Below are 25,506 nucleotides of genomic sequence, written 5' to 3'. Positions count from 1 at the left end.
TCTAAACATCCTCGTAGATGAGGAATGGGTGAATCCCAATTTGTAGTGCTAGGCACTATTGTTTTGGTAGGACTATTGTCCTGATGACTGGACCTTTGTCCAAATATTGTAAATATTTGAGTAATATATAAAGCTAATGTTTCGACAAAAAAAAAAAGTTATCAACATGTCAATTCGAGGGGTGCTAAGTGAGATTTTAAAAACCTCAAGAGAGCTAGGTGATATTTCATAAAACCTCAGGGGAGGTTTATGAAATTATCCCTATTTTAAACTTTAAAGGACATCGGCATTTCCTATAATGTAGCATGCCATGCTAATGACCAAAAAGTCCCTCAAGATTTTGGCAAACAAGCGTTAGGATTTAGGTCTGAGCAATTTGCTGTCCACAGCAAGCAGACCACCCACTCCTCTTCCCTCTATTCCTTCCTTCTCCTCCATTATGCTGTTTGATACTTTGCTGAGATTTGGCACGCACAAGTTTGTTGTTGTTTGGTAGGCCATAGCTTATTGTTAGTATAAAGTTCCGTTCCTTTTTGTTTTATGTCTTAAACTTTGTAGCTTCTGTTATTTCATCTTATTGAGATAATTTTCACGGGTTTGAATCTGGTTAATTCTGGAAAATCCAAACAGTTTTGAGGTGGGTCTTCACTCAAGTATTCAGGTTTAACACAATGGGTAACTGAAAAGGCCTCGGTTGAGATGAATTTATTGAAGAGCTTAGCGCCCATCAAATTTGGCTGTAGAAGTACTGCTACCTGCAGGGGTAATCAAATTTATTTAATTTTTATTTATTTTATGGGAAGTTAAGCATAGCCCATATCCATGTTTTGTTATCTATAAATGGATATATCTCAAATAGACGGATTTTAGAATTTAAGTATCTGTGTGTGCATTTTACTGCTTATTTTGTCCAAAGTTGGCAAAAGTATTAGAGATGGAATATGCAGCCTGGTAAATTAGGAGAAAGTTTCTGGCTTATGCATTTGGGAAATGATTTTATGGGTGTTGTACTAATTGTTATATCCTTGTTATAGCAGCATGCTTTTCTTTTTTCCATTCATCTGCTGATGCATCAGTGGAAGTTCATTCCCAAGAGCAGGAAGTGGTAATTGCTTTGGGAAGCAATGTGGGTGATAGACTTCAGAATTTTGATGAAGCTTTACAGGCAATGAAAAAATCAGGAGTACAGATAACGAGGCATGCTTGCTTATATGAAACTGAGCCTGCTTACGTGACCGATCAACCTCAATTTCTCAACTCTGCTGTTAGAGGCATTACAAAACTTGGACCTCATGAGTTGTTGGGAGTGCTTAAGAAAATTGAGAAGGATATGGGCCGTACTGATGGGATTAGGTATGGTCCTAGGCTGATTGATTTGGATATATTGTTCTATGGAAGATTCAAGGTTCATTCTGATATTCTTACTGTTCCACATGAAAGGATTTGGGAAAGACCATTTGTGATGGCCCCTTTGATGGATTTGTTGGGAACAGATATAGATAGTGATACGGTTCCATACGGGCATTCATTTGCAAACCATCCTGGTGGGCTTTTTGAGTCATGGAAGAATCTTGGTGGTGAATCTCTTATTGGGAAAGATGGGATGAAAAGGGTTTTGCCAATTGGAAATCAGTTGTGGGACTGGTCCAAGAGAACTTCTGTTATGGGTATTCTTAATTTGACTCCAGATAGTTTTAGTGATGGAGGAAACTACCCATCTGTTGAGGCTGCAGTTTCTCAGGTTCGTTTGATGGTGGCAGAGGGGGTGGATATAATTGATTTTGGTGCACAATCTACACGTCCAATGGCTTCTAGGATTTCGCCTGAGGAAGAGTTGGATAGATTGCTCCCTGTGCTTGAAGCTGTTAGACAAATGCCGGAGGTGGAAGGCAAGCTTTTGTCTGTGGATACGTTTTATTCACAGGTTGCTTCAGAAGCAGTGGATAAGGGGGCTCACATGGTGAACGATGTATCTGGTGGACAGTTGGACCCCGGCATGCATAATGTTGTTGCTGCCCTCAAAGTTCCCTATGTGGCAATGCACATGAGAGGCGATCCATCTACAATGCAGAATAGTGGAAATTTGCAATACAGTGATGTCTGTAAAGAGGTTGCATCAGAGCTATATACTCGAGTTAGAGATGCTGAGTTATCAGGTATTCCTTCTTGGAGGATCATTATTGACCCTGGAATTGGGTTCTCCAAGAAGACTGAACATAATCTGGACATTCTCACAGGTTTGCCAACTATTCGAAGTGAGATTGCTAAAATAAGCCTAGCTGTATCACATGTTCCAATGCTGATTGGACCATCTAGGAAGAGATTCTTGGGCGAAATCTGTGCTCATTCTACTGCAGCGGATAGAGATCCAGCTACTGTTGCCTCTGTGACTACTGGAATCTTAGGTGGTGCTAATATTGTGAGAGTTCACAATGTAAAAGATAATTTAGACGCTGCCAAGCTCTGTGATGCAATTCTGCTGAGGAGAAGGTAGATTTGTTTCAAATATTTGGATTTGCAGGTACTTCATTTCTTGCTCTCGAGGAAGTTATCTCAAGTTTTCCTCTTTTCACCGGAGTTCAGTTGTAAAGAGCTTCCATGGTATAAACTTGATCTTCGCAGATTCAGGCATACTTAAAATTTCTTCATTCAGTTAGGTGCTGATTTAAGAATTACACAGAGTTCCTTCTGTAGCTGATTTCGTTTCTTAGATTGCTTCTAGTCGCCATTATCTGCCTATTTTCTATGTATAGTACAGATGAAAATTTTGTCCACTCTCACGATATTTTTCTCCTGTGGTTAAATTGATCACAAAGTTACGCATTTGGTCCTTAAACAACACGAAGTGATTCATATCCGTCTATGTATATAAACTCTTGCATTTCCTTCTGTTCTTGAACATCAAAATTCTTCATCTAATTAGTTTTCTGGACAATTAGTTCTTACGGGCAAAACAGTAAAGAAGATGGCCTGGTTGTCATACGTAGGAATTCACTTGCATCCACTGTTGGTGTCACTGATGGCAAAGTTCCTAACAATGCAGACACTTCCATCAAATCTGTTTAACATAAATAGCAGGATAGACTTTCAAAATTAGTGTATTCTGCAGGACGGTCCAATTAAACATGAAAAAAGGCTACCAAAACTGCTCCACTTAGTATTACAACGAACTTGGAAAAAGTGGCAGTGGATCAAGCTATGTTAGACAAGGGCACATCATGCTGGACTAAAGCAAAGTGGCCTACTGAGAGACATACAGGGATGACAACACAATATGTATCTTCAAAAATCCCTCTTATCAAAATTCTAACCCATATATCTAAATCTTTTGCCAAACACTATCGAATAATAGTATGAATTTTAATTACTATTGTCAAACCCTCTTGTGCGGGAGTTGGGATTACTCGTCGAGTATTCTCTATTTGCTAATCTGAATTATTCAAAAAAATTAACTTTTTATCAAACTAAATTTAATTTATACATGATAATTAATCAACACACTATATTGAATCCTAAATTTGGATAGAGTCATAGAATCTACATGTGAAAATTTCATTATTTTATAAAGGGTTAAATTGACATCCTTCCATTTTAATCTTTCCCGTTTGAGACTTTTAGTTATGGATTCAATTGACATTCTTCCATTTTTAATCTCTCCATTTGATACTCTCAGTTAAATCATGCCTGACTGTTAACAATTTCAGCAAATATCCAAAAGAAGATATTGACAATTGTTTTCAAGAACATTTTCAAACAATGAGTTATAGATAAAACTTGACAAAGAACACTTTAGAAGACAAGTATGAAGAACAAAATACAAACTAAAGAGAACAATCAGGTTGTGGATTGTGTAACGAGTTGGCTTACAGTTATATGTTATTGTACTATAAAATTGAGATGTGTTATTGGACTATATAAATTATATATATATATGGTATCAAGTTTTTAAGATCCTTTACTAAAATCCTATTGAGTTACCTATCGATAAGCCCTCATTAATACCAAACCGCAACGGATAACTCAGCAATCTGGATTAACAATAGGATATGTATCACATATATCAGGCTTTACCCTACTCATTGCCATCCCCACAAACAGGCGTGCTGAAATAAGTATTCATTCTCCAGTTTCCAAAACAAAGTTTAGCAACTACAAAGCATCAAGTTGTTAGGATGCAATAGTTCTCACCGACCCAAAGCCTAAACATTCTCCCCTCTACATATAACTGCTTAAGCTACGGTATCCGTGTTCTTCATGGAAACTAACTATTCTGCATCAAAGCCTCCTCTTCAGCTTTCCGCATGGGATCATTCACAATATCTGTCTCTTCTTCCTTCTCACCTTCTCGCTCATCAGCCATCTTTTTCCTGTGTAATTCTTCTGCAGCCTGCATTGCAGCTCGATGCTCTGCTTGAAGCCTCTGCATTTCCTCTTCCTGCTGCTGTCTTTCGAACCATGTGTCAGCATCCGCCCAAACTGAAAATAAGAAAAGCAGAATAGATGTTAGGTCCTGGGCACCAATAGTAATCTCCTCGATAATCTATCGTAGCTAAAATCCGATTAGTTCAAAATCAAGCCATGAACTCGCAAAAAATACAAAGTACAGAATGAAATTGCATTTAGAACTCACTCTTAACACAACAAAATGAGTTTTCTTTAGAATGGAAGGTGTCCCTTACCAAAATTATCACAGTTCAAGAACCATCATCTTGAGTCAAGCTTTTCACTATCTCATCAAAGGGATGGGTAAATGATTAGCTACATAGACATGAGATCTTAGTTGATCATTTTATGTCATTACCCTGCTGTTCATTTCATTTCCTACAACCAAATATAAATTGAAAGTACCCTTTCTTCCACTTTGAATGGATGTACGTTCTTGGCTCACTCTAATTTACTGAGTAAAAGATATACTACCAATAAGAATTAGAGTAACTGTTGCTGCCTGGTTAGTCACCCTATTTCACACTAGTAATCGAACTTTAGCTAAGTTGTCTTGACAATACGAGTAAAGTTGGCCTTCCCTGATCCAGAAGCCATCTGATCTTACAACGGCAAACTGGACTGACAAAACAAGAATATGCTACAAGTTCCTTTTTGCAGCATAATAATTTCCTGTCATTCTGGGGAATGGCTAGTTCATCCTGAGTCAATTAGGTGTTAAACATGGGTCTTTTACATTAACTTATAATGCATCTAACCGTTTATAATTTTATGCAGGAAGACATGGGGAAAAAAGATACACCGAACAGTTTGTAACTTTTATGCAGGGTGTCAAGGAGAAAAAGGATACAGCGAATGGACAACAGTTTTGTAACCCTAATAATAGTTGAAGAAATTTTGGATATGATTATGACCACTTAGCAGCTTGCTTTCTGAATAGCAAAAATGAATTTTAGAATCAACACAGCATATCTGTTCTTCTCATCCCTCTTAAAAATCTTGATGTGGTTGTATGAAAACATGCAATTTCGGCTCTTACATGCTGAATCAGCCAGCATTGAGGGCTTATTCCACAAGGCACTCTATTCTAACACATCATCCAATGATCCAAATACCAAACTGTTAAGAAAGATTTTACAGGTCAAAATCTCAGTTTCATTTTCTCTCAGGTTTAATTTTTCCAATAAAACCATACAGTCCCACAATACTTTAGAAATTAAAACAACCACAAAATCCCATCATAAAACAAAAATACTTTAAAAATATACACAAAAGAAGATAAAACCAAAATCAGGGAAAAGAAATAGGGAAAAGAGCTTACTGGGCTGGGCGGCCCAACCCTGTTCACCACCCTTAATACGTTCGGGGAGGGCGTAATTGACGGTGAGAACACGGCCGTAAAGTTCAGCTCCGTCCATATTATCCATTGCGGCGGCGGCATCTTCTCTCTCGAGGAAAGTAACGAAGCCGAAAGAGCGGTGCTTTTGGGTGGCTTGATCTAACGGCGTCTTAACGTCTTTAATGTCGCCGAAGGGAATGAAAGCGGAGTGGAGGATGGATTCGTTAACTTCCTCCGCCAATCCTCCGACGTAAAGGGTGTTCTTCTGCACTGCCTGGTTCATGGTTGGGTCAGTGAGACCTCCGACGAAACGTCTCTCCGGCTGCAAATTCCATTTCTAGTCTCCGCGGTTATTTATACTAGTATTTTACTACCTTACTAGTAAATTTTATTACTAATATTTCTGTAAGTAACAAATAGTTTTACGGAGTTTTTTTTTTTCTGAAAAAAAAGTTATGAGGGTGATTTGGCTAGATTACTATTCAAGTCAAAATTCAGACAAAACTTTGACTTGATTATTACTTAAGCCAAACAATTTTTTTTGTAAATTAAAACAAGTAAATCTAAAGTAAGTAGTATAGTACAGTATATGATATGGTATATATGTTTGTTTTATTTATTGCAGTATATAAGTTTTAATTTTTTGTATATTAAGTTCTGAAATATTAACTAAAACTAAATTTTGTTTCGATTTATTTGATTCCCGAGTCGATTTTGAGAACGACTTCTTAATGATAGCTTAAAATCTATTTTGCCTAAAATTTTTCATTTTAATTCCTTCTTTTCATTAATAATGTGGTATATATGGTCAACCACAACAACTCAAATATATCAAGCATGATTTCCAACTCAAATAATATAATATTCATTCAAAAGTTGTAAAATATTTTGATTGTTGGGATTTTGACTTTAGTACTTCAGCAACAAGATGAAGATATCACCGAGCATACTTTAATTTGTTATGACTCACCTTTTTCCATCATAGGATTTTATTTGTCAATAGATGAAACGTCAATTAAACATTAAAGATACTTGCTTATAATTGAGGGCCTGTTTGGCACCTTAGTTTTTTACCAAGTTTTTTAGCTACTAGTTTTTTAACAACTTTTGCTACAGGAACCCCAAAAAACTTTTCAATGTTTTTTACCTACACACTTCAAAAATCTATACACAAAAAATTTCTCAAAAACTTTTCTTCCTCCCTCACCCAACCCACCACACCAGACACCACCTCCACCACCTCTCCCGGCGCCGGTCACTTATTCCGGTGCCGCCGGCAACCTAAAAAAAAATTTTGAATTTTTGAGTCCCTCACCCTCAAAAATTTATTATATATATTATATATTTATAATATTATATATTTATATATTTATTTAAACATATTATAAATATTTTATTTTATTTAAAATATATTTTTATATATTTATATAAATATTATATACCATATAAATTAATATTAATAAAAATATGTAATTATACATTTATATAAATATTATATATTATATATTAAATATATATATTACATATTATATATATTACACATTTATGTATATATATTTATGTATATATATACAATTATATTATGTATTATGTATAATATAATACATTTATACATAATATTAACACACAATATTAATTATACATTTATACATAATACTAATACATTTATACATTTATATTAATTATATTAATATATTTATACATAATATTATATATTTATAATATATTAATTTTGTATATTTATATAATATTCATTTATAATAATATACAATTATTACATTTGTAAATATATTTATATTATGTATTATATATAATATAATACATTTATATATTTTTATATACCTATATAAATATATTTATTTATAAATGTATTATAAATGCATAAATATATATAAATATTTAAACAATAAAAATTATAAATTATAAACAATATTAATTATACATTTATACATAATATTAATACATTTATACATTTATATTAATTATATTAATACAGTTATACATAATCATAATATATATTTATAAATTATAATTTATACATTTATATAATATTCATTTATAATATATACATTTATATTAATTATACATTTATACATTTATATTAATTATATTAATACATTTATACATAATCATCATATACATTTATAAATTATAAATTATAATTTATACATTTATATAATATTCATTTATAATTTATACATTTATACATTTATAAATATATGTATATTACGTATTATATATAATATAATACATTTATATATTTTTATATAAATATATAAATATATTTATTTCTAAATATTTATAAATGTATTATAAATGCATAAATGTTTAAAAATATAAAAATATAAAAATTATAAATTATAAAATACTCAAAAATATGTTTTAAAAATACCTCTAAAAATAATCCAAAAAACGTCTACAGTAACATTTCAAAAACTTCTACAAAAAAGTTTTTCACCTTACAAAAACTTCTACAAAATTTTTTCAAAAACTTCTACAGTGCACTACAGTAAAGTTTTAGACAAACTCCCAAAAAACTCAGGTTCCAAACAGGCCCGAGCTTCTACGCCTCACTTGGCATCATATGGCTCTTGCTGCCATGGAAGTTCAGATTGTTGAGTGACTCTTCAATACCAGAAGAAATAAAAACGAAGTAAAAGACACAAGAAAGACAAACAGAATCGAAATTGCAAGCTCATTTGGCTTTAAAGATCCTCCGCCAACCTATAAGAAGGTATCACTGCAGTAGTCAGTTCTGCTTGGAGGTGCAACAAATGAATCACAAAAAATGCTCAATCAAATGTTTGATCTTTCAACCTCTTCCTTCCCCTCACCCTCCCCTCTTCCTGCCAGAAACTAGTCTTTACTATGGTTTAAAAGGTTCGAGCTGTTATAAGCTTGCAGGGGATGAGATGCAAATTGGATCACTTCTTTCTCAAGTATAGAAAGCCAACAACCGCAGATATGCCTGCAACAGCTACTGGAACAACCCAGTATCGCTGAGTAAACTCCACAATCTTCTTTGAGATGTCAGAAGCTTGCTCTGCTCGAACAATTTCAAGTTCAGGGATTGCCAGGGAAGATTCGTCTAGCTCCCCAATGCAGAATTTCTCCATGAGTTCCCTGGCACTTTTGCTATGCCCAGCATCCTCAAACTCGTCAGTGGCATCTTTCCCTTCACAAATAACAAATGCTCATCATGTCAAGTTAAAGATATAATTTCCATACAGCATACATGGCAATTTATCACATGTAAAAAGATCCAATTTGAAAGCACTGCTGAAAGATGTGAGAAACTGCAGGCCTTAGGTTTCATACCAGTTGCAGCGATTAAAACATCATCTCCACCAGGATGCTCATTCAAATAGGATGACACATCATATACCTGGTAATGCAGAACAAAAAATGTCAAAATGAAGAATACATGCAAAGAGTGATACAAGGAGACAAGAAAAGAAAACAAATTGTGGAGAGCTTGGTTCCTTGAAAAGAAGGTTGAAAACTTGGGAGTTAAAAAGTGGTTGGTTAACAATACAGCTTGCTAGGATGACTAGTAGTCTAGTGTTCATGGATCTGCACATTCTTTGTTTAAGAGAGAGAGAGAGATACTGCACTCCAACTTTTGAAGGGCAATGCAACAATAGTATCAGCCCAACGTTGAAGGGTAAATGCAACAAGAGTATTGGGATTGATGCATCAACTACTTTTAAGGACTAGAAAGTAGTCTGGCGGATGACATCCCAGTTATTAACTTACTCCTCCCAAACCAAAATAAGTAACCTTCTAAGTCACCCAGCAAAATATACAACAAAAATAATCCAAATGGAGACTTTCAAACCATATCAAACTTCACTGCTCATATTGAAATGCTTATTGAGCTTAATGTTTGACTGGACACGAAATTGCAGTCCCAGAAGAAAAACCATTCCATTCAGATTTAGTCAGCTTATCTGTTATCCAGCAGAGTATGATTACTCTAATCCACCAGAGGAAGGGGTAGTTCGATGCAAGGTGCCATAAGAATCTCTTTATTCTACTGTATATTTCCTTCTCATTTTTTCCCCACCTAGGGCTTGTGAAGGAAAAACACAACTATAAGCACAAAGACAATTATCCCAACGGTCCAGCTCAAGACTGCCTGAATTGCAGCAAAGATGAGAGAAAAACGAGCTACTTCATTTATAACGGTAAAGTTGGGACTAACAAACTGGTAAGACTAACTATAGTTTAACACATGACTTCCTCCAGTCACTTGCATCACAATTAGCTTTGCCTTCTGTCTTTTTTAGGTGATCCTGACTTCAATTAGCAAACAGTCAGAACAAACTGCATCAGACTACGCCATTTGTAATAAAAAATTATAGATGCTAAGAAATTGGCTTTTTATCTTTTTATTTCAATAAAAAAAGATTATCTATTCTCAGAAGACCTGCAAGCCGAACCTTTTACCTATTTAAAGCCCAGGGAATTATGTACCAATGATCAGAGCACATAAATTTTTCAACCCCTATTGAAGTTAATATAAAAGCTTCAAATCCATTCATAATTTGGTCACCAATTAGAACAGATTGCACTATACAGAGGCTCAATTTGCCAGCAAAAGATTTTATATAATCCTTCAAGCTGAAGTATAGGCATAATTTTGTTAAGAGCCCAAAAAAATCCATATGAAACTGAGGCTAATTATCTTCTATTACAGAGTTAAAGAGGGTGGTAAAGCAAACTAAAGAAATGCTAGATAGGGCTAAGAACTAAGAAATGTGCCTTGGAAGTAAATGCCAAGCCACCAAGCAAACAACTCGCTCTCAACTAAATCATCCAAAAAAGTTTCACTACTTATTTGTTACTTAAGAATCAAGCAGGTGATGTTCTGAAGGCTTATGGATGGCAATCAAGGACACACTGAATAGAGCAAACAGTGCAAATTGACTTTGATAAAACATTCACATGCAGAAAGCTCCTGCCTTTACAGCATTGCATCTGCCAGGACACATCCTTTAGACATTGGTCAGACCATCTAGTCAACTAACAGTCAACGTATGAAAACACAGACACTTTGAGACATCACCTCATTTATCTGTCAAACCCAAACTCATTCTTCTCGGGGCCAACAGAGCCTTGTACAACTGCAGCAACTTCATGATCCAGAAGGATTTAGAGTAATATCAAAGACTCATTCTTAATTCATGTGCAGTATCGGTACAACTTCAACATATTAAGCCAATACCTACCTGTCAAAACTATATGATGGGATGGGAATTAAGTGTGATGAAACAGCTACCATATACCCAGCTTCACTAATCTTTGCGTACACATACTTCTTCAATGGAAGAGACAGAGTTCTGTGGTATTAAAAAATTTTCAATTGCCTTTTGTTGTCATACTAAAGCTAATATCCAAAAATTTGCCTGACGGTCGCTTAAAATCCATGTATAACTTAGATGCGCACGAACACATACAGCTTCACCAATCACGTTTGCCGTTGTAATTCAAAAAAAAAACATTGTTCCCAAATGAAAAGCCGACCAAATCCTATGTAGTTAACGCTAAATAACTTAGGCTCAGTCGATTTAATCCATAACTTGAATCCAAAAGAATGAATTAGCCCATCCAAGGTATGAATTTGGCATTAAGCTCAACCAATTAGCATCAAGTCCCAAACATCAAAGCATATTACACAGCTAAAACCTAAATTAGTAAAACTTCAAACCAGATATTGTATCTGAAAATTTTGAAACTAAAAACGCATCCACAGACAACATCAATAAGCAAATCGCACAAAGTAATATTCCATATTTCCTTAACCGAAATATATAAACCACAACGCTGCAAAATACAAAATCACGTTAAACCCCATTAAATTACGGACAAGAAAAGAAACAATACTAAAAACAATACTACATTAAAAACAATAATACAGACAAGAAATACTACATTAAAAACAATACTACAGAAAAGAAATACTACATTGAAAACCACATTAAAAACAATACTACAGACAAGAAAAGAAATCCTGAAGTAACCCATTAAATTCCTAATAATAATTGTTAAAAAAGGAAATACAAGAATAGGGAAAAGGGTTTGACCTTTCCATCAATGACAACCCAACAATCCTCGCTGGTATTATGCTGAGCAGCTTCTTGCATTGTGTATAGCTTTGATAATTTTGCCATCTTTCCTTGCTTTTACTAATTTTCTTTTCCACAAAAATCAAATCTTTTTAACTACAGTAATTTGTAGCTTTTCGTCAATATCTCCCCTCTCCCTTGAGTTCCCTCAAGTCTTGAGAGGGACGGTTTCGGCTGCTGTAGCTGCTGGTTGAATTTTGGGACAAGAAAGCTAGCACCAGAGTATCTTTTTCGTGGGAAAGGGGTCGTGAATGTGATGCTCTGGCGAGCCGGTTCAGCCGGAGTCTCGCTTCAAATAGATAACGATTGCAAAGCACGTTGTCATTCAGTTAAACGCTGCGTGGCGGCAGCGCTTTCTAACTATGCATAAAAGTCGTCCAAAATGGGGAAAATGGCCAATTTAATTCTCAAACTTTTTTACTTAAATCAATTTCATCTTTCATTTTTTATTTAGATGTTTTTAGTCCTTCAACTTAAATTTAGTAGCCAAATTCATCCATTTGCAGCGGTACTTTTTTTTGACACAAAAATCACCACCAAATTAAGGACAATATAGGAACTACAAGTTAAAGATCAAAACAAAAAATCAGAAAATGCTAGGGGGTAAAGCTGAAAACACTTCATCTTTTTCAACGAGTAGATGCATCTCTGATTCTTCTTCTTCGGCTAGCTCTTGCCAAACTTCTAAAGAAATATGTCTTTCTTTTTCCTTTAAAACCTTCATCAACATTGTTTTTGTACATCATCATATGTCTTGTAATTTTAGCCTACAATTAAGACTTACTAACATATAAAATTTTCGTGATAAACCCGAGAAAAGTATTCAAATTAGCAAATGGATTAGCTATTTTCTAAGCATTCCCTTGTTGATAGTTACCTCATCATCGTCGCATCAGAGTTTGGGAAATAGCTTCCTTAAATCATCATTTTAAATTGCAAACTTTTTCTTCGACTTCTTTACATCCTTATCCATCCCTCTTGCTGCATAGTCCCACGTAGACAATTGAACTCCGATGCTAGCAGTGGATTTTGTTGGGGAAACGAGTCTTGATGAATGGGCTTGTATTGGGGCTCCAAAAAATAAATGAATTAGCAACTTTGAGTTGGGCTTTGGAGATTTGGTTTTGAAATTCCACTGGTTGCAGTTTCGTGGGGTTTCGTCACCAGCCAGAGGTGGAGAAAAAGAATAATTTGGTTTACTGCACCTTTTGTTTTACTCCCCAAACTAATGGAGAATTGGTTTTCTCACCAATGTAACAGAAAATATTTTGTATTCATTGTTTTAAAAATGATCCCTATTTTGTAATTCCTATATTGCCCCTGACTTGATGGTGATTTTTGTGCCGGAAAAAGTTTTACTAGTGGCGCCACTGCAAAAGGATGAAATTGGCTACTAATTTTAAGTTAAAGGACTAAAATTACCTAAATAAAATATGAAGGATGAAATCGCCTTAAGTTAAAAGGATAAAGGACTAAATTGGCCATTTGCCCAAAAATATTTAGAAACTTATGCCTAATAAGAAAATTATACTAATATTAGGTAGAGCTGGTTTTATAGATCACAAACTTACGCCTAATTAGAAAAATTTTGAGGTTTGTATATACTTTAAGTAATTGTACATTTGAATTATCAGCTCACTTATTCCTCATTACAGGTAAAATGCGATAGGGGATGAATGAAAAAGACTATTACAGGTAAAATGCGATAGGAGAAAAAAGGATTCAATATTTCCCAAGAGTCGAAGCACCAGAAGGGTTGCACATGAGGGTTACGAAGTACCAATAGAACCTCCATTTTTTTTTGTTTGGTTGGGAAATCAATAGTAGCTCCTATGGGTTTGGGTTTGGGTAATGATTATTAGTCTGTGTACGTAATTCCAGCTCGATAGTATGAATAAACTAGCATTGAATTGGAAGCAAATGATTTTGTCAATTCCTTTGAGGATTTCTACATTCCGCAATTCTTGTTCATTTCATGGGTAATCTCATTTTGTCAAATTTCATTGAATTTGGTTTCTTAGCTACTGTGTCAATGCTCTGACTAGACAGTTTAACAACACTCCTGCTTGTAGTAGCTAATGATGTCTGAGTTATAAAAATTAAACATAATGGATCGAGATTTTCTCTCTCTCTCTCTCTCTCTTTTTTTTTTTTTTAACTTCTCTGATTTGTGAAACAGAGATCTAATTTTGAAATTTTGTAAAATAATAGTTAGAATGTAAATAACCAAAATTTCTAAAATATGAATATGTTTAATGTTTAGTTTTTAGAAATTTTCAGCCTCACAACCTTTTATACTCAACCATTGTTTAAAAACTGAAGCAACTATTAAACCAAATCCTTTCCCCAATATTCTTTTTTTCGGGAGAACACATATTGTTCAAAAAATGCACATGAAAGAACATCTAGCGGAGGCAAATACTGAGACGGATCAAATTCTCTCTGCCAAGAACATCTAGCACTGGACATCACCAGGTTGTTGCGCCGGACTTGTTCTGACTTTTGTTTGGATTGATCAATCTTCAAAGATTTCCACCGGCATAACATTTCTGATCTCTAAGTAGCTACTATATATATATATATATAGACACACACAACTATACAAAGAATATGTTTACTTAGAAAATACTGCATGGTTTTCTTTGTGGTTTCACTGTTTCTATTGTATTGTTGCTCATTAAATGATTTCCCCGTATAAAAAAAGTTTAAAAAAAAAAAAAAAGGAATTGATTGCCTGCACTCGTAAACAAAGATAAATCGTTTTCTTCAACGTATTATACGATCAACTGGGTTACTTTTCCTGCCGTCTTCTGAAGCATTAAGATAACAATTATCTTTGGTTTTATTTTGGATCCTGTTAACTGTTAAATAGTTACAAAGGGACATTCTTAGTGGATAAAGACCGCACATAATTCGAAACTTTGAAATAATTGAAGTGGTTCGTCAAAATGCATGGTAGCCTCCTGCTCACTTGTGTCTTTGCACGTCCGTGCATGGTATATATCTCTATTATGTCATGATTCTTGAATTCATTCAAGCAAAATATTGCACTTATTTTATTTATCTAAATGCATTTTTTACAAAGGTCAGAAAAGTTAATCATGTCCAATTCACATAGACAACCAACGAGGCAACGACCATGGACCATTGCAGAAGCGATGCATTGACATGCCCGACCATGGGCTGATCATTTAATGAAAGCAGACACATATATATAGCCAGTCCCAAACACCCTTTTCGTGTTTTGTCTCTTTCTCCTATAATTCAGGCAAGTTTAAGTTTCTTATCACCAAGCACTGGATGTAATCACCTAAATAGACGGAATTCCAAAAATTTCTTTCGATATAACATGATTAGGCATATCAATGGGTAAAATTCGAACATGTCAATGACAGTCTCATGCAAATATAAACTTCTTCATGAAGAGCATATTAACTCCAGGCACGGATTTAAGGGGGGGCTGGTGGGGGCTTAAGCCCCCCCCCCAAGCCTCCGGAAAACCCCCTATATATAGGGGATTCCAAATGTTTGCTTCTAAAATGCAGTAGGTAACTAGGTAGGTAGGTAGGTACTACCTTTCTCTTCCTATGTGTCTCTTAGGATACTGGTATTATTGTCTGAAATTTTCAATAGTTATTTATGTTTTCACCTGCTGGTGATGTAATAACTTGGATTTTCCTAAAATGTTTTGAGCAGGTCTGAACTCTGTAGTTATTCATCATATATTCTGGACTTTGTTAGAGCCTGTGAGACTCGGAAACATAGAGCCTGGGAAACATAGCCTTTTTTTTTATTTCAGATGTTTGGTTGTTGGCAAAGTATTTTTTGTGCATCGCTGTCATGAACTATATGGTGGAGTGGGCTTTCTTTTGTTGATCAAGAAGCTTGCCAACAATAGTTGTTGGTGCTGTTATAAATGTATGTTCTGGAACAAAGAATGCTGTAAATGTATTTCCTGGAATTTAGAAAAGTTCTTGATTTAACGCTTATGACATCCCTTGCACTTCAAGAAGAATTAAATTTGCAATTACTATCAAAGTTTTCCTGCTATTTCGCTTTTTGACCGCCTTAGTTTTTTATTTTATTTCGAATTCTGATCATGAAATCAATAAGCAGGGTGAGTGATAGATTATTGATAGTTTAGAGTATTTTTTTGGAGCATTTTGAGATTTCCAAGAACTTATCAAATTCATATGAAAGGGGCAATTTTTAAACTATTTTAGTATGCGATGGGCAATTCTTAAACTATTTTTTTGAGCGGTTTATGCCTCCGAGTACTATACATATCTTGATAGGCCTTCTGTTTTCGTTGTTTCTTTTGTAGATTTGTAGATTTGGGTAAGTTACATACCCAAAAATTTAGAACAAATTTTTGGGTATGTATAATTATATGTTTTTATTATTTTTATAATTATTGATTCTAAATTTTACTTATTAAATATATTTATTTCGTCAAAAAAAAATTTTTTAATACACTTTAGCCCCCCCAAAAATAAATTTCTGGCTCCGTCCCTGATTAACTCGATCTCTATTTTTCGTAGGTAGTGTCCAAAATCGTTGATGTATGGTCCATGCCACGTAGCTAACTTCGAGACAACTAAGGGCAAACTTCGAGCTAGAACTAATGGATTAGCATTAATAGTAAGTTTCCCTGGGGATTTTATTCCTATGCTTGATGGCTAAACAGAATCGCCGTCCACGCGTGCACTGAAACCAGAGTTTGCTACTTGCCTTAGGCAAAACCTGGACTCTCTTGCTTAAACCGCATTTGCCTATCTTAAATAAGGCCTGAACCGTAGCGCCTGATTCAACTTTGCCCTAGACTCTTGTCGTGTAGTATAACAATCGGCCACGGAGCGGGGAGGTATTCCCATATACCATGAAAGCTTATTTTGAGCTATTCATTGACCAAAGTTTCCTCGGGTCATTAGAGTTGGAGTTTGAGTACTCGCAGCTAAATAATTGAAGACCCTTAGGATTAGGGTATGCCCCTCACCCAGAGCTAACAATTGGTCTTTCCTTAATCACTAGGTGTCAATTCCTTGCAACCCACGTTATTATACATATATCATTTAATGAAGGCAGACACATATATATAGCCCAGTTCTAGACACATTTTTCGTGTTTCGCCTCTTTCTCCTACAACTCGGGCAAATTTAAGTTTCTTGTCACCAAGTATCGGATGTAATCACCTAAATAGGTAAAATTCCAAAAGCTTCTTCCGATATAACATGACTAAGCATGTCAATGGACAGAATCTAGGTTGAATTCCTTTGATCCAAATTCAAACTCATTAAATTTAGTTGGATTCAGACCCAGACTCTTAAGGATTTGAAAAAATAAGTTCAAATTCAGACTCTCTAGGATTTGAATATCCAATAGGTACCCACTATACTTTTCTATATACACAAAAGTAGAAATATATTAACAATATATAGATTTCAAAAAAATATAAATACCATCCTATTTTTATTTTTAAATAATAAAATTAATATTCAAGAAGTTGAATACAATATTATGAACTCAAAAAATAACTATTATCGACTGTCTTGAATATATTTTTAAAACTTCAACTGTATCTACATCCAATTTTTCATTTATTTGCTTTTATTTTTTCTCTTTTTCTGAAAAAAGTTTGTACTAATTATAATGACAACTAGAATCAGGTAGAAAAAAGAAAACAATCATGAAGTCTTATGGTTTTAGATCCAATGACCATAGAATATTAAAATATTTTATAATATATATATAATTTAATTATATATACATGGATCTGGATAGGGTCTGGTGTGGGTTTAGATTTGAATATAAATCATAAAAAAATAGACCCTACCCAGACTCATAACTCTTTTACAAGATCTGGGTCTAGATATGGTTTGAATTTGAGAAATTAATTTCAAACCCTATCCAAGTACATTGAGTTTGGGTTGAATCTGGACAAGATCCGATCTATTAACATGTCAAGATTTGATCATGGCTCGCACAGGATTTGAGAAAAAGAAATTAAAAAGGCGTAAGCGGAATTTTATAGCGAAAAAGTTTACATGCAACAACCATCCAATAAATAAAAGTTACTCATGGAATGTTTATCATGATTAATTGTGTAAATTTATTCTTCGGATTAAAATTAAAATTATCCAATATGTATGAATTAAAATTTTAGGTGGTATTAATGCGGAATATATAATTGAATTAAAAGTGTTATTTAATTGTAAGGAAAATCGTTCAAAATGTCTCTCACATTTTGCAAAATAATTTTTTTATCCCTTACTTTTAAAAGTGTAATTTTATGTCATTTATAATTTTTTTTTATCAGAAGGCAACAATTAGTCTAACCTACTCCTACTCTACCTTACACTAGGGGGGAGAGATCCAACGGGGCTAGAAAATCGACGAGAATTGAACTATCATTGAACCAGATGAGTGCACTACGGACCCATATAGATTTAGAAAAAATCACATAGTGGTACATTGATGAAATGTAACGTTTGAACCCTTGGCCTCCCATCTTACCAAGACTTAGAGTCTTTGGTGGTGGCCAACGGCTCTGGTTACGTCATTTACAAATTCATATCGATCAAATTTAATTCCTATTTAAGTTTTCGACTAGTTTTTGGCCAAAATTCATCATGTCTTGCACATGATTATTTTTAATGGGACAAATTGTCAAATCACATTTCACATAATCCGATCCATTGTCCCTCATAATTCACCAAATAAATTTTTTTGTCTCTCATATTTCAAAAATAAATTTTTTTATCCCTCATTGATTATGTGTACCAATAGTTTTTTGTTTAAACCCATGTATATGTCTATTTGATTTATTCTGAATAGTATAAATAATATGTACTATATCTCTATTTGATTTCACCAATAACTATAATTAGTTTGTTCAAGTGAAATCAAATAAAAATATATTACATGTTATTCGTATTGTTCAGGTGAAATCAAATGACATATATATGGATTTTCAAAAACAAAAAAAAAATCTATTCATACACATGATCAATGAGGAATAAAAAATTTATTTTGTAAAATTGAGGGACTATGGATTGGATTATGTGAAGTGTGATTTGATAATTTTGTCTCTAAAAAATGATCATACGCAAGGAACATCGTGGATTCTAGTAAAAAAACTAGTCGAAAATCTAGGTAAGGACCAAATTTAACTTATGTAAATTTGTAAAGAATGTAAAATTACACTTTTAAAAGTAAGGGATGAAAAAAGCTATTTTACAAAATATGAGGGACATTTTAAACAATTTTTCCTTAATTGTATTAGAATTTATGGATTAAAAAAGAAACATGTGATCTAACAATCAATAATAATGCTAGGGAGGAATAATGGCAATGAAAGAACAAACAAGACACATAGCCAAAAGATAGAATATATATGTAGGGTAAATCTTTTATAAATTCAAATTCAAATGATGTGACATTCATCCCACCCCGCTAGTGTATACACTGACAGTATAGGAAAGATTAATCCATATAGGATAAATCTTTTATACACTGACAGTGTATATACTAGCGGGTCTAGATACATGCCACATATACAAAATTTGATGTGTAAATTCAAATTCAGATGATGTGGCATGTATCTAGACCCGTTAGTGTATACATTGTCAGTGTATAAAAGATTTATCCATATAGGAGATAGAATAAATCTTTTATACACTGACAGTGTATACACTAGCGGGTCTAGATACATGCCACATATATAAAATTTGATGTGTAAATTCAAATTCAGATGATGTGACATTCATCCCACCCCACTAGTGTATACACTGACAGTATAGAAAAGATTAATCCATATAGAGGAAATCTTTTATACACTGACAGTGTATACACTAGGAAGTCTAGATACATGCCACATAAACAAAGTTTGATGTGTAAATTCAAATTCAGATGATTAGCATTCATCCCACCCCGCTAATGTATACATTGATAGTATAGGAAAGATTAATCCATATAGGGTAAATCTTTTTTATACTAATAGTGTATACACTAGCGAATCAAATACATGCCATATATACAAAATTTGATGTGTAAATTCAAATTCAGATGATGTGGCATGTATCTAGACCCGTTAGTGTATACACTGTCAGTGTATAAAAAATTTATCCATATAGGAGATAGAATAAATCTTTTATACACTGACAGTGTATACACTAGCGGGTCTAGATACATGCCACATATATAAAATTTGATGTGTAAATTCAAATTCAGATGATGTGACATTCATCCCACCCCACTAGTGTATACACTGACAGTATAGGAAAGATTAATCCATATAGAGGAAATCTTTTATACACTGACAGTGTATACACTAGGGAGTCTAGATACATGCCACATAAACAAAATTTGATGTGTAAATTCAAATTCAGATGATTAGCATTCATCCCACCCCGCTAATGTATACATTGATAGTATAGGAAAGATTAATCCATATAGGGTAAATCTTTTTTATACTAACAGTGTATACACTAGCGAATCAAATACATGCCACATATACAAAATTTGATGTGTAAATTCAAATTCAGATAATGTGAAATTCATCCCACCCCGTTAGTGTATACACTGACAGTATAAGAAAGATGTGTAATATGTGTTTGCTATCTGGTGTGGTGATACTATAAGAGTGCACAATAGTGGGTCTAACATTATCGTTTCCATGAAAGGGTGAATTTCTTCTGCAAATTGTTGCAATTCAAGGGACCGTTGATAACTTTAAAGCATTAATTAATATGGATTTACTTTCCTTCATAAGTTTGCTGCTGAATGCTGTATGCGTGTGGGGCACCAAATAGAAACAAAAAAAAGCTTGTAATATTAGGAAAAATAATTACAAGTGATTCTTTTCTTTTAATAGAGATCCTATGTGGCAATAAATAGATTAACAAATTGTTGCAATTTAAGGGATAGTTGATAATTTTAAAGCATTAATTAATATGGATTTACTTTCCTTATTCAGTTTGCCTGTTCAAAAACTCAAAACTACAAGGAGTTATATGTAATTTAGCGACTGTGCAATAGCACAAAGAAGATTATTTTCAATAGAAATATCTTCCATATAAATATCGGCAGAAGATTATAAGTATGATTAATTGGCATATTGGGTTCAAGTACAAGGTTAGCCTTAAATGCTTTGCCTTTTCTGCCAAGTGTTGCACAATGTTCGCCGCTTGTTCATCATGCGACATGTAATACTAGTCCTGGTCGTATGCATATAAATATGGTCGGCTAGTTATACTCTTTGCATTGTGTGTAGATCAGAAGTATTCTACTTTCAATGGAGGGTTTGATTCTTATTTCTTGGCTAGCTTTCGGGGTTCTTTGCATCTTCTTGTTTCTGTTGAATTGGAATTACATAAGATATTCGAAAAAAGGGTTGCCTCCTGGCACCATGGGGTGGCCATTTTTTGGTGAGACTCTAAAGTTCTTAGAGCTAGGACCAGAGTTCATGAAAAGGCAAAGAACAAGGTTGGTTCTTCAGCCTCATATTGCTAATTCTCTAGTCAATTGTTGCGATTATGATTCATATTATTAACAGTCATTATCTCTTATTTGTTCTCCAAAATCAGGCAAATAAGTACTACAAGCAGACTATGCATTAATTTTGACTAAGTTCAGGGAAAAAAGATGTGGCTGGAAAGTATAGCTTTGTAAATTTTCCCTTTCCTCTGTTTTCTGGTTCTTTGTTGATTGCCGTTTTTACTCTAATTACTTAAAAGGAAAGGCTAGAGTTAATAATCACCATCGCCAAAACTTATGTCGCATGCCCGCTGGCAGCCAGCTGAAATCATTCCAAGATATGGTAACACCCTTTTAAGAAGTTGGTTTGTATGATCATATAGCAAATTTTTGTGGCTTTCTGAGTAAGAGCCTTGTATACTTGATTATTCTTTATGCATTTCATCCATTATTTCCGTTAGCAGAAAATGATCAGCTAAGTATGTGGTTTTGTCGGGTAAATTTTACTTGTTAGTGTCCCGGTGATGTTTATAATTTTGAACAACTAGTTCTCTCCCTTTATACAGTACAGTATTAAATATATTACTATATGCTCTACCTTTTTAACATTTTTTCTTTCTTTTGCCCTTTAAATTAAATCCCGCAACATGGTCTATAGATTTTCACAGATTTTATATTTTGTCACCGCAGGTATGGAAACCTTTTCAAATCCCATATATTAGGATGCCCTACCGTTGTCTGCATGGATCCGGAGCTCAACAGGTATATTCTTTTGAATGAAGCAAAAGGGCTTGTGCCAGGATATCCACAATCCTCACTGGACATATTGGGGAAGCATAACATTGCTGCTGTGAGTGGATTCGCTCACAAGCAAATTAGAGGGTCAGCCATGCTTCTTATAGGCCCTTCAACAGTGAAAGAACAGCTACTACCTAAGATTGACAAATACATGAGACTATTCCTCCAAAATTGGGATGGAAAAGCCATTGATATTCAAGAAAAGTCCCAAGAGGTACGTGTTTTAAAGATGTTTCACAACAGTTTGAATCAATTGGAACTTGAAAAATTAGGAATCCCAAGTTATTTATTTATTGGTTAAAATTTTTGTTTATTTAGTCATCATCTGGGCGACTTTCATCAGTTAATGCAACATCTTTTCTTGCAGATGGCATTCTTCCTATCCTTCAATCAGATTTTGGAGGATGAATCAAGTGTAATTTATGAAGCTTTCAAGGCAGAATTTGACAAGTTTGTGGTAGGAACAATTTCTCTTCCTATCAACCTTCCGGGAACAAACTACTATAAAGGGCTTCAGGTATAGCCCTGGCTATAATTTGTTTCTGTCAAAATGATTTACATTTCTGAAGAACAGTGTGGCTAATGTAACATGGCTGTGTTTCTACAGGCAAGGAAAAATATTATTAAGCTTTTAACAGAAGTAATAATAAGTAGACGAGCAGCTTCCTCCACATTTCATCACGATGACATGCTAAATTCTCTGTTAGCAAACGAAGACTCGAGCTATAAGCTTAATGATGAGGAGATATATGATCAAATAATGACGATTCTGAATTCTGGATATGAAACTCTGTCGACTACATCCATGATGGCTGTCAAATATCTCCATGAACATCCCAAGGCTTTGGAGGAAATCAGGGTAAATAACCCATTAATTCAATTATAGTTTCAGGATAGTCGCATAATTTTTGTTCATTCCAGGAGGAGCATTTCATGGTTCGTCACAACAAGTCGCTTGAACAACCAATTGACTGGAATGACTATAAATCGATGAGGTTTACTCGTGCGGTAATTCAGTTAATCTCTTTGAAAGCTACATGGTGGAACTTATAATTAGTATATTTGGGTCAAAAGGGTTTGCAAAATAATTCTCTGTATACGTTGTCTTGTAGGTCATCTTTGAAACCCTGAGATTGGCTACCGTTGTCAATGGTGTTTTGAGGAAGGCCACCAAAGATATGGAGTTAAATGGTGCGATATAGAACAAAAAAGAAAACAAAACTAGAGATAACAGCATATGCTAAGAGTTGTCTAAGCGCCATTGCTGAAGTCAAGGCAGCAGAAATTACAATTTACAAATGATATGATGCTAGTTCCTCCTACATTTCCTATTTACTACTACCTTATTTTCAGGATTTCTCATTCCAAAAGGATGGAAAATTTACGTCTTTACAAGGGAAATCAACTACGACCCATACCTTTATCCGGAGCCATTCAAATTTAATCCATGGAGATGGTTGCAGGTTAGACACTAATAATCTTTCAGTTGGGCTCGTTATCTAATACTAATTATAACAAGTTACATTTATGCAGGGACGGAGCCAGAAATTTATTTTTGGGGGGGCTAAAGTGTATTAAAAAATTTTTTTTTGACGAAATAAATATATTTAATAAGTAAAATTTAGAATCAATAATTATAAAAATAATAAAAACATATAATTATACATACCCAAAAATTTGTTCTAAATTTTTGGGTATGTAACTTACCCAAATCTACAAATCTACAAAAGAAACAACGAAAACAGAAGGCCTATCAAGATATGTATAGTACTCGGAGGCATAAACCGCTCAAAAAAATAGTTTAAGAATTGCCCATCGCATACTAAAATAGTTTAAAAATTGCCCCTTTCATATGAATTTGATAAGTTCTTGGAAATCTCAAAATGCTCCAAAAAAATACTCTAAACTATCAATAATCTATCACTCACCCTGCTTATTGATTTCATGATCAGAATTCGAAATAAAATAAAAAACTAAGGCGGTCAAAAAGCGAAATAGCAGGAAAACTTTGATAGTAATTGCAAATTTAATTCTTCTTGAAGTGCAAGGGATGTCATAAGCGTTAAATCAAGAACTTTTCTAAATTCCAGGAAATACATTTACAGCATTCTTTGTTCCAGAACATACATTTATAACAGCACCAACAACTATTGTTGGCAAGCTTCTTGATCAACAAAAGAAAGCCCACTCCACCATATAGTTCATGACAGCGATGCACAAAAAATACTTTGCCAACAACCAAACATCTGAAATAAAAAAAAAGGCTATGTTTCCCAGGCTCTATGTTTCCGAGTCTCACAGGCTCTAACAAAGTCCAGAATATATGATGAATAACTACAGAGTTCAGACCTGCTCAAAACATTTTAGGAAAATCCAAGTTATTACATCACCAGCAGGTGAAAACATAAATAACTATTGAAAATTTCAGACAATAATACCAGTATCCTAAGAGACACATAGGAAGAGAAAGGTAGTACCTACCTACCTACCTAGTTACCTACTGCATTTTAGAAGCAAACATTTGGAATCCCCTATATATAGGGGGTTTTCCGGAGGCTTGGGGGGGGGCTTAAGCCCCCACCAGCCCCCCCTTAAATCCGTGCCTGCATTTATGTATAATGACATGATTTTTGGGTCCAATGCAGGATACGAGCTTGGAATCCCATAGTTATTTCTTCTTGTTCGGTGGAGGAAGTAGGCTTTGCCCTGGTAAAGAACTAGGGATAGTCACAATTTCGGTGTTCCTTCACTATTTTGTGACCCGGTACAGGTGAGATTAACTCATGAATATTTTGTTCTAGAAATAAAGGCCAAAAAATGATAATAATATAAAATGATGCATAATTGATGCCCTTCAACTTTAATTAAATTTGAATGCTTTTTTGTGATGATTGTTTTACAATTTTACAGGTGGGAAGAAATAGGAGAAAATAAGATTCGATATTTCCCAAGAGTTGAAGCACCAGAAGGGTTGCACATGAGGGTTATGAAGTACCAATAATACCTTTTTTTTTTTGGGAAAATCAATAGTACCTCTTTAGGTTGGATTAGTTAATGAATCGGCATAGTTTGGACTGTGATTTTCTACCAAAAAAAATTATATTTTTCATGAACATATTTTTTAAAATTTATTTTTACCTCGCATACATCAAATCGATACAATACATTTTCCTACAAAAAAATTTAAAAATAGCAATCCAAATAGGGCCATTGGGGTGTATGTATGATCCCAACTCAAAAGTATGAATAAACTAGCATTGAATTGGAAGCAAATGGTTTTGTTAATTCCTTTGAGACTCTACATTCTGCAATTCTTGTTCAGTT

General features: G+C 34.0%; 4 protein-coding genes across 7 annotated transcripts; 2 read left to right on the top strand and 2 right to left on the bottom strand.

The window, feature by feature from the left end:
* Positions 1-336: 336 nt before the first annotated feature.
* On the top strand, positions 337-2,857 carry LOC113717554 (folate synthesis bifunctional protein, mitochondrial). Of its 4 annotated transcripts, none has more exons than XM_027242289.2 (3): positions 337-492; positions 631-763; positions 1,038-2,707. In XM_027242289.2, the coding sequence occupies exons 2-3, from the start codon at positions 700-702 to the stop codon at positions 2,492-2,494; spliced, it is 1,521 nt and encodes a 506-aa protein (XP_027098090.1). In that variant the 5' UTR covers positions 337-492; positions 631-699; the 3' UTR covers positions 2,495-2,707. The 4 variants fall into 4 exon arrangements, with proteins under 4 accessions (XP_027098090.1, XP_027098087.1, XP_027098091.1 ...); XM_027242286.2 differs by having other exon boundaries at positions 353-492; positions 1,035-2,707; XM_027242290.2 differs by having other exon boundaries at positions 386-509; positions 1,038-2,857.
* Positions 2,858-4,101: 1,244 nt separating this feature from the next.
* On the bottom strand, positions 4,102-6,129 carry LOC113717880 (uncharacterized). The gene is made up of 2 exons (XM_027242719.2): positions 5,765-6,129; positions 4,102-4,476 (listed from the first exon to the last, which is right to left on the bottom strand). Exons 1-2 carry the CDS (start codon positions 6,063-6,065, stop codon positions 4,262-4,264), a joined length of 516 nt encoding a protein of 171 aa, XP_027098520.1. The 5' UTR covers positions 6,066-6,129; the 3' UTR covers positions 4,102-4,261.
* Positions 6,130-8,452: 2,323 nt separating this feature from the next.
* LOC113717974 (cytochrome b5) lies at positions 8,453-12,275 on the bottom strand. The gene is made up of 3 exons (XM_027242849.2): positions 11,869-12,275; positions 9,101-9,167; positions 8,453-8,957 (listed from the first exon to the last, which is right to left on the bottom strand). The coding sequence occupies exons 1-3, from the start codon at positions 11,953-11,955 to the stop codon at positions 8,707-8,709; spliced, it is 405 nt and encodes a 134-aa protein (XP_027098650.1). The 5' UTR covers positions 11,956-12,275; the 3' UTR covers positions 8,453-8,706.
* Positions 12,276-21,202: 8,927 nt separating this feature from the next.
* On the top strand, positions 21,203-25,183 carry LOC113718612 (cytochrome P450 85A). The gene is made up of 9 exons (XM_027243504.1): positions 21,203-21,393; positions 22,075-22,396; positions 22,550-22,699; positions 22,790-23,041; positions 23,104-23,190; positions 23,295-23,373; positions 23,536-23,645; positions 24,828-24,952; positions 25,093-25,183. Exons 1-9 carry the CDS (start codon positions 21,203-21,205, stop codon positions 25,181-25,183), a joined length of 1,407 nt encoding a protein of 468 aa, XP_027099305.1.
* The last annotated feature ends 323 nt before the right edge of the window (positions 25,184-25,506 follow it).

The sequence above is a fragment of the Coffea arabica genome, chromosome 11e, assembly GCF_036785885.1.
Source record: "Coffea arabica cultivar ET-39 chromosome 11e, Coffea Arabica ET-39 HiFi, whole genome shotgun sequence".
Taxonomy (NCBI): Eukaryota; Viridiplantae; Streptophyta; class Magnoliopsida; order Gentianales; family Rubiaceae; genus Coffea; species Coffea arabica.
Note: the sequence above shows the minus strand (reverse complement) of the source record. Positions and strands in the feature narration are given on the sequence as shown.

Coding starts and splice junctions, on each gene's coding strand:
- LOC113717554 (XM_027242286.2), top strand. CDS start 700: ATGAATTTATTGAAGAGCTTAGCGCCCATCAAATTTGGCTGTAGAAGT. Junction 764..1,034: donor AAGTACTGCTACCTGCAGGG/GTAATCAAATTT, acceptor TCCTTGTTATAG/CAGCATGCTTTTCTTTTTTC.
- LOC113717880 (XM_027242719.2), bottom strand. CDS start 6,065: ATGAACCAGGCAGTGCAGAAGAACACCCTTTACGTCGGAGGATTGGCG. Junction 4,477..5,764: donor GGGTTGGGCCGCCCAGCCCA/GTAAGCTCTTTT, acceptor TCTTATTTTCAG/TTTGGGCGGATGCTGACACA.
- LOC113717974 (XM_027242849.2), bottom strand. CDS start 11,955: ATGGCAAAATTATCAAAGCTATACACAATGCAAGAAGCTGCTCAGCAT. Junction 9,168..11,868: donor GGGTTGTCATTGATGGAAAG/GTCAAACCCTTT, acceptor CTGCATTACCAG/GTATATGATGTGTCATCCTA. Junction 8,958..9,100: donor TGTTTTAATCGCTGCAACTG/GTATGAAACCTA, acceptor TTATTTGTGAAG/GGAAAGATGCCACTGACGAG.
- LOC113718612 (XM_027243504.1), top strand. CDS start 21,203: ATGGAGGGTTTGATTCTTATTTCTTGGCTAGCTTTCGGGGTTCTTTGC. Junction 23,042..23,103: donor AGGCTTTGGAGGAAATCAGG/GTAAATAACCCA, acceptor TGTTCATTCCAG/GAGGAGCATTTCATGGTTCG. Junction 23,374..23,535: donor CAAAGATATGGAGTTAAATG/GTGCGATATAGA, acceptor CCTTATTTTCAG/GATTTCTCATTCCAAAAGGA.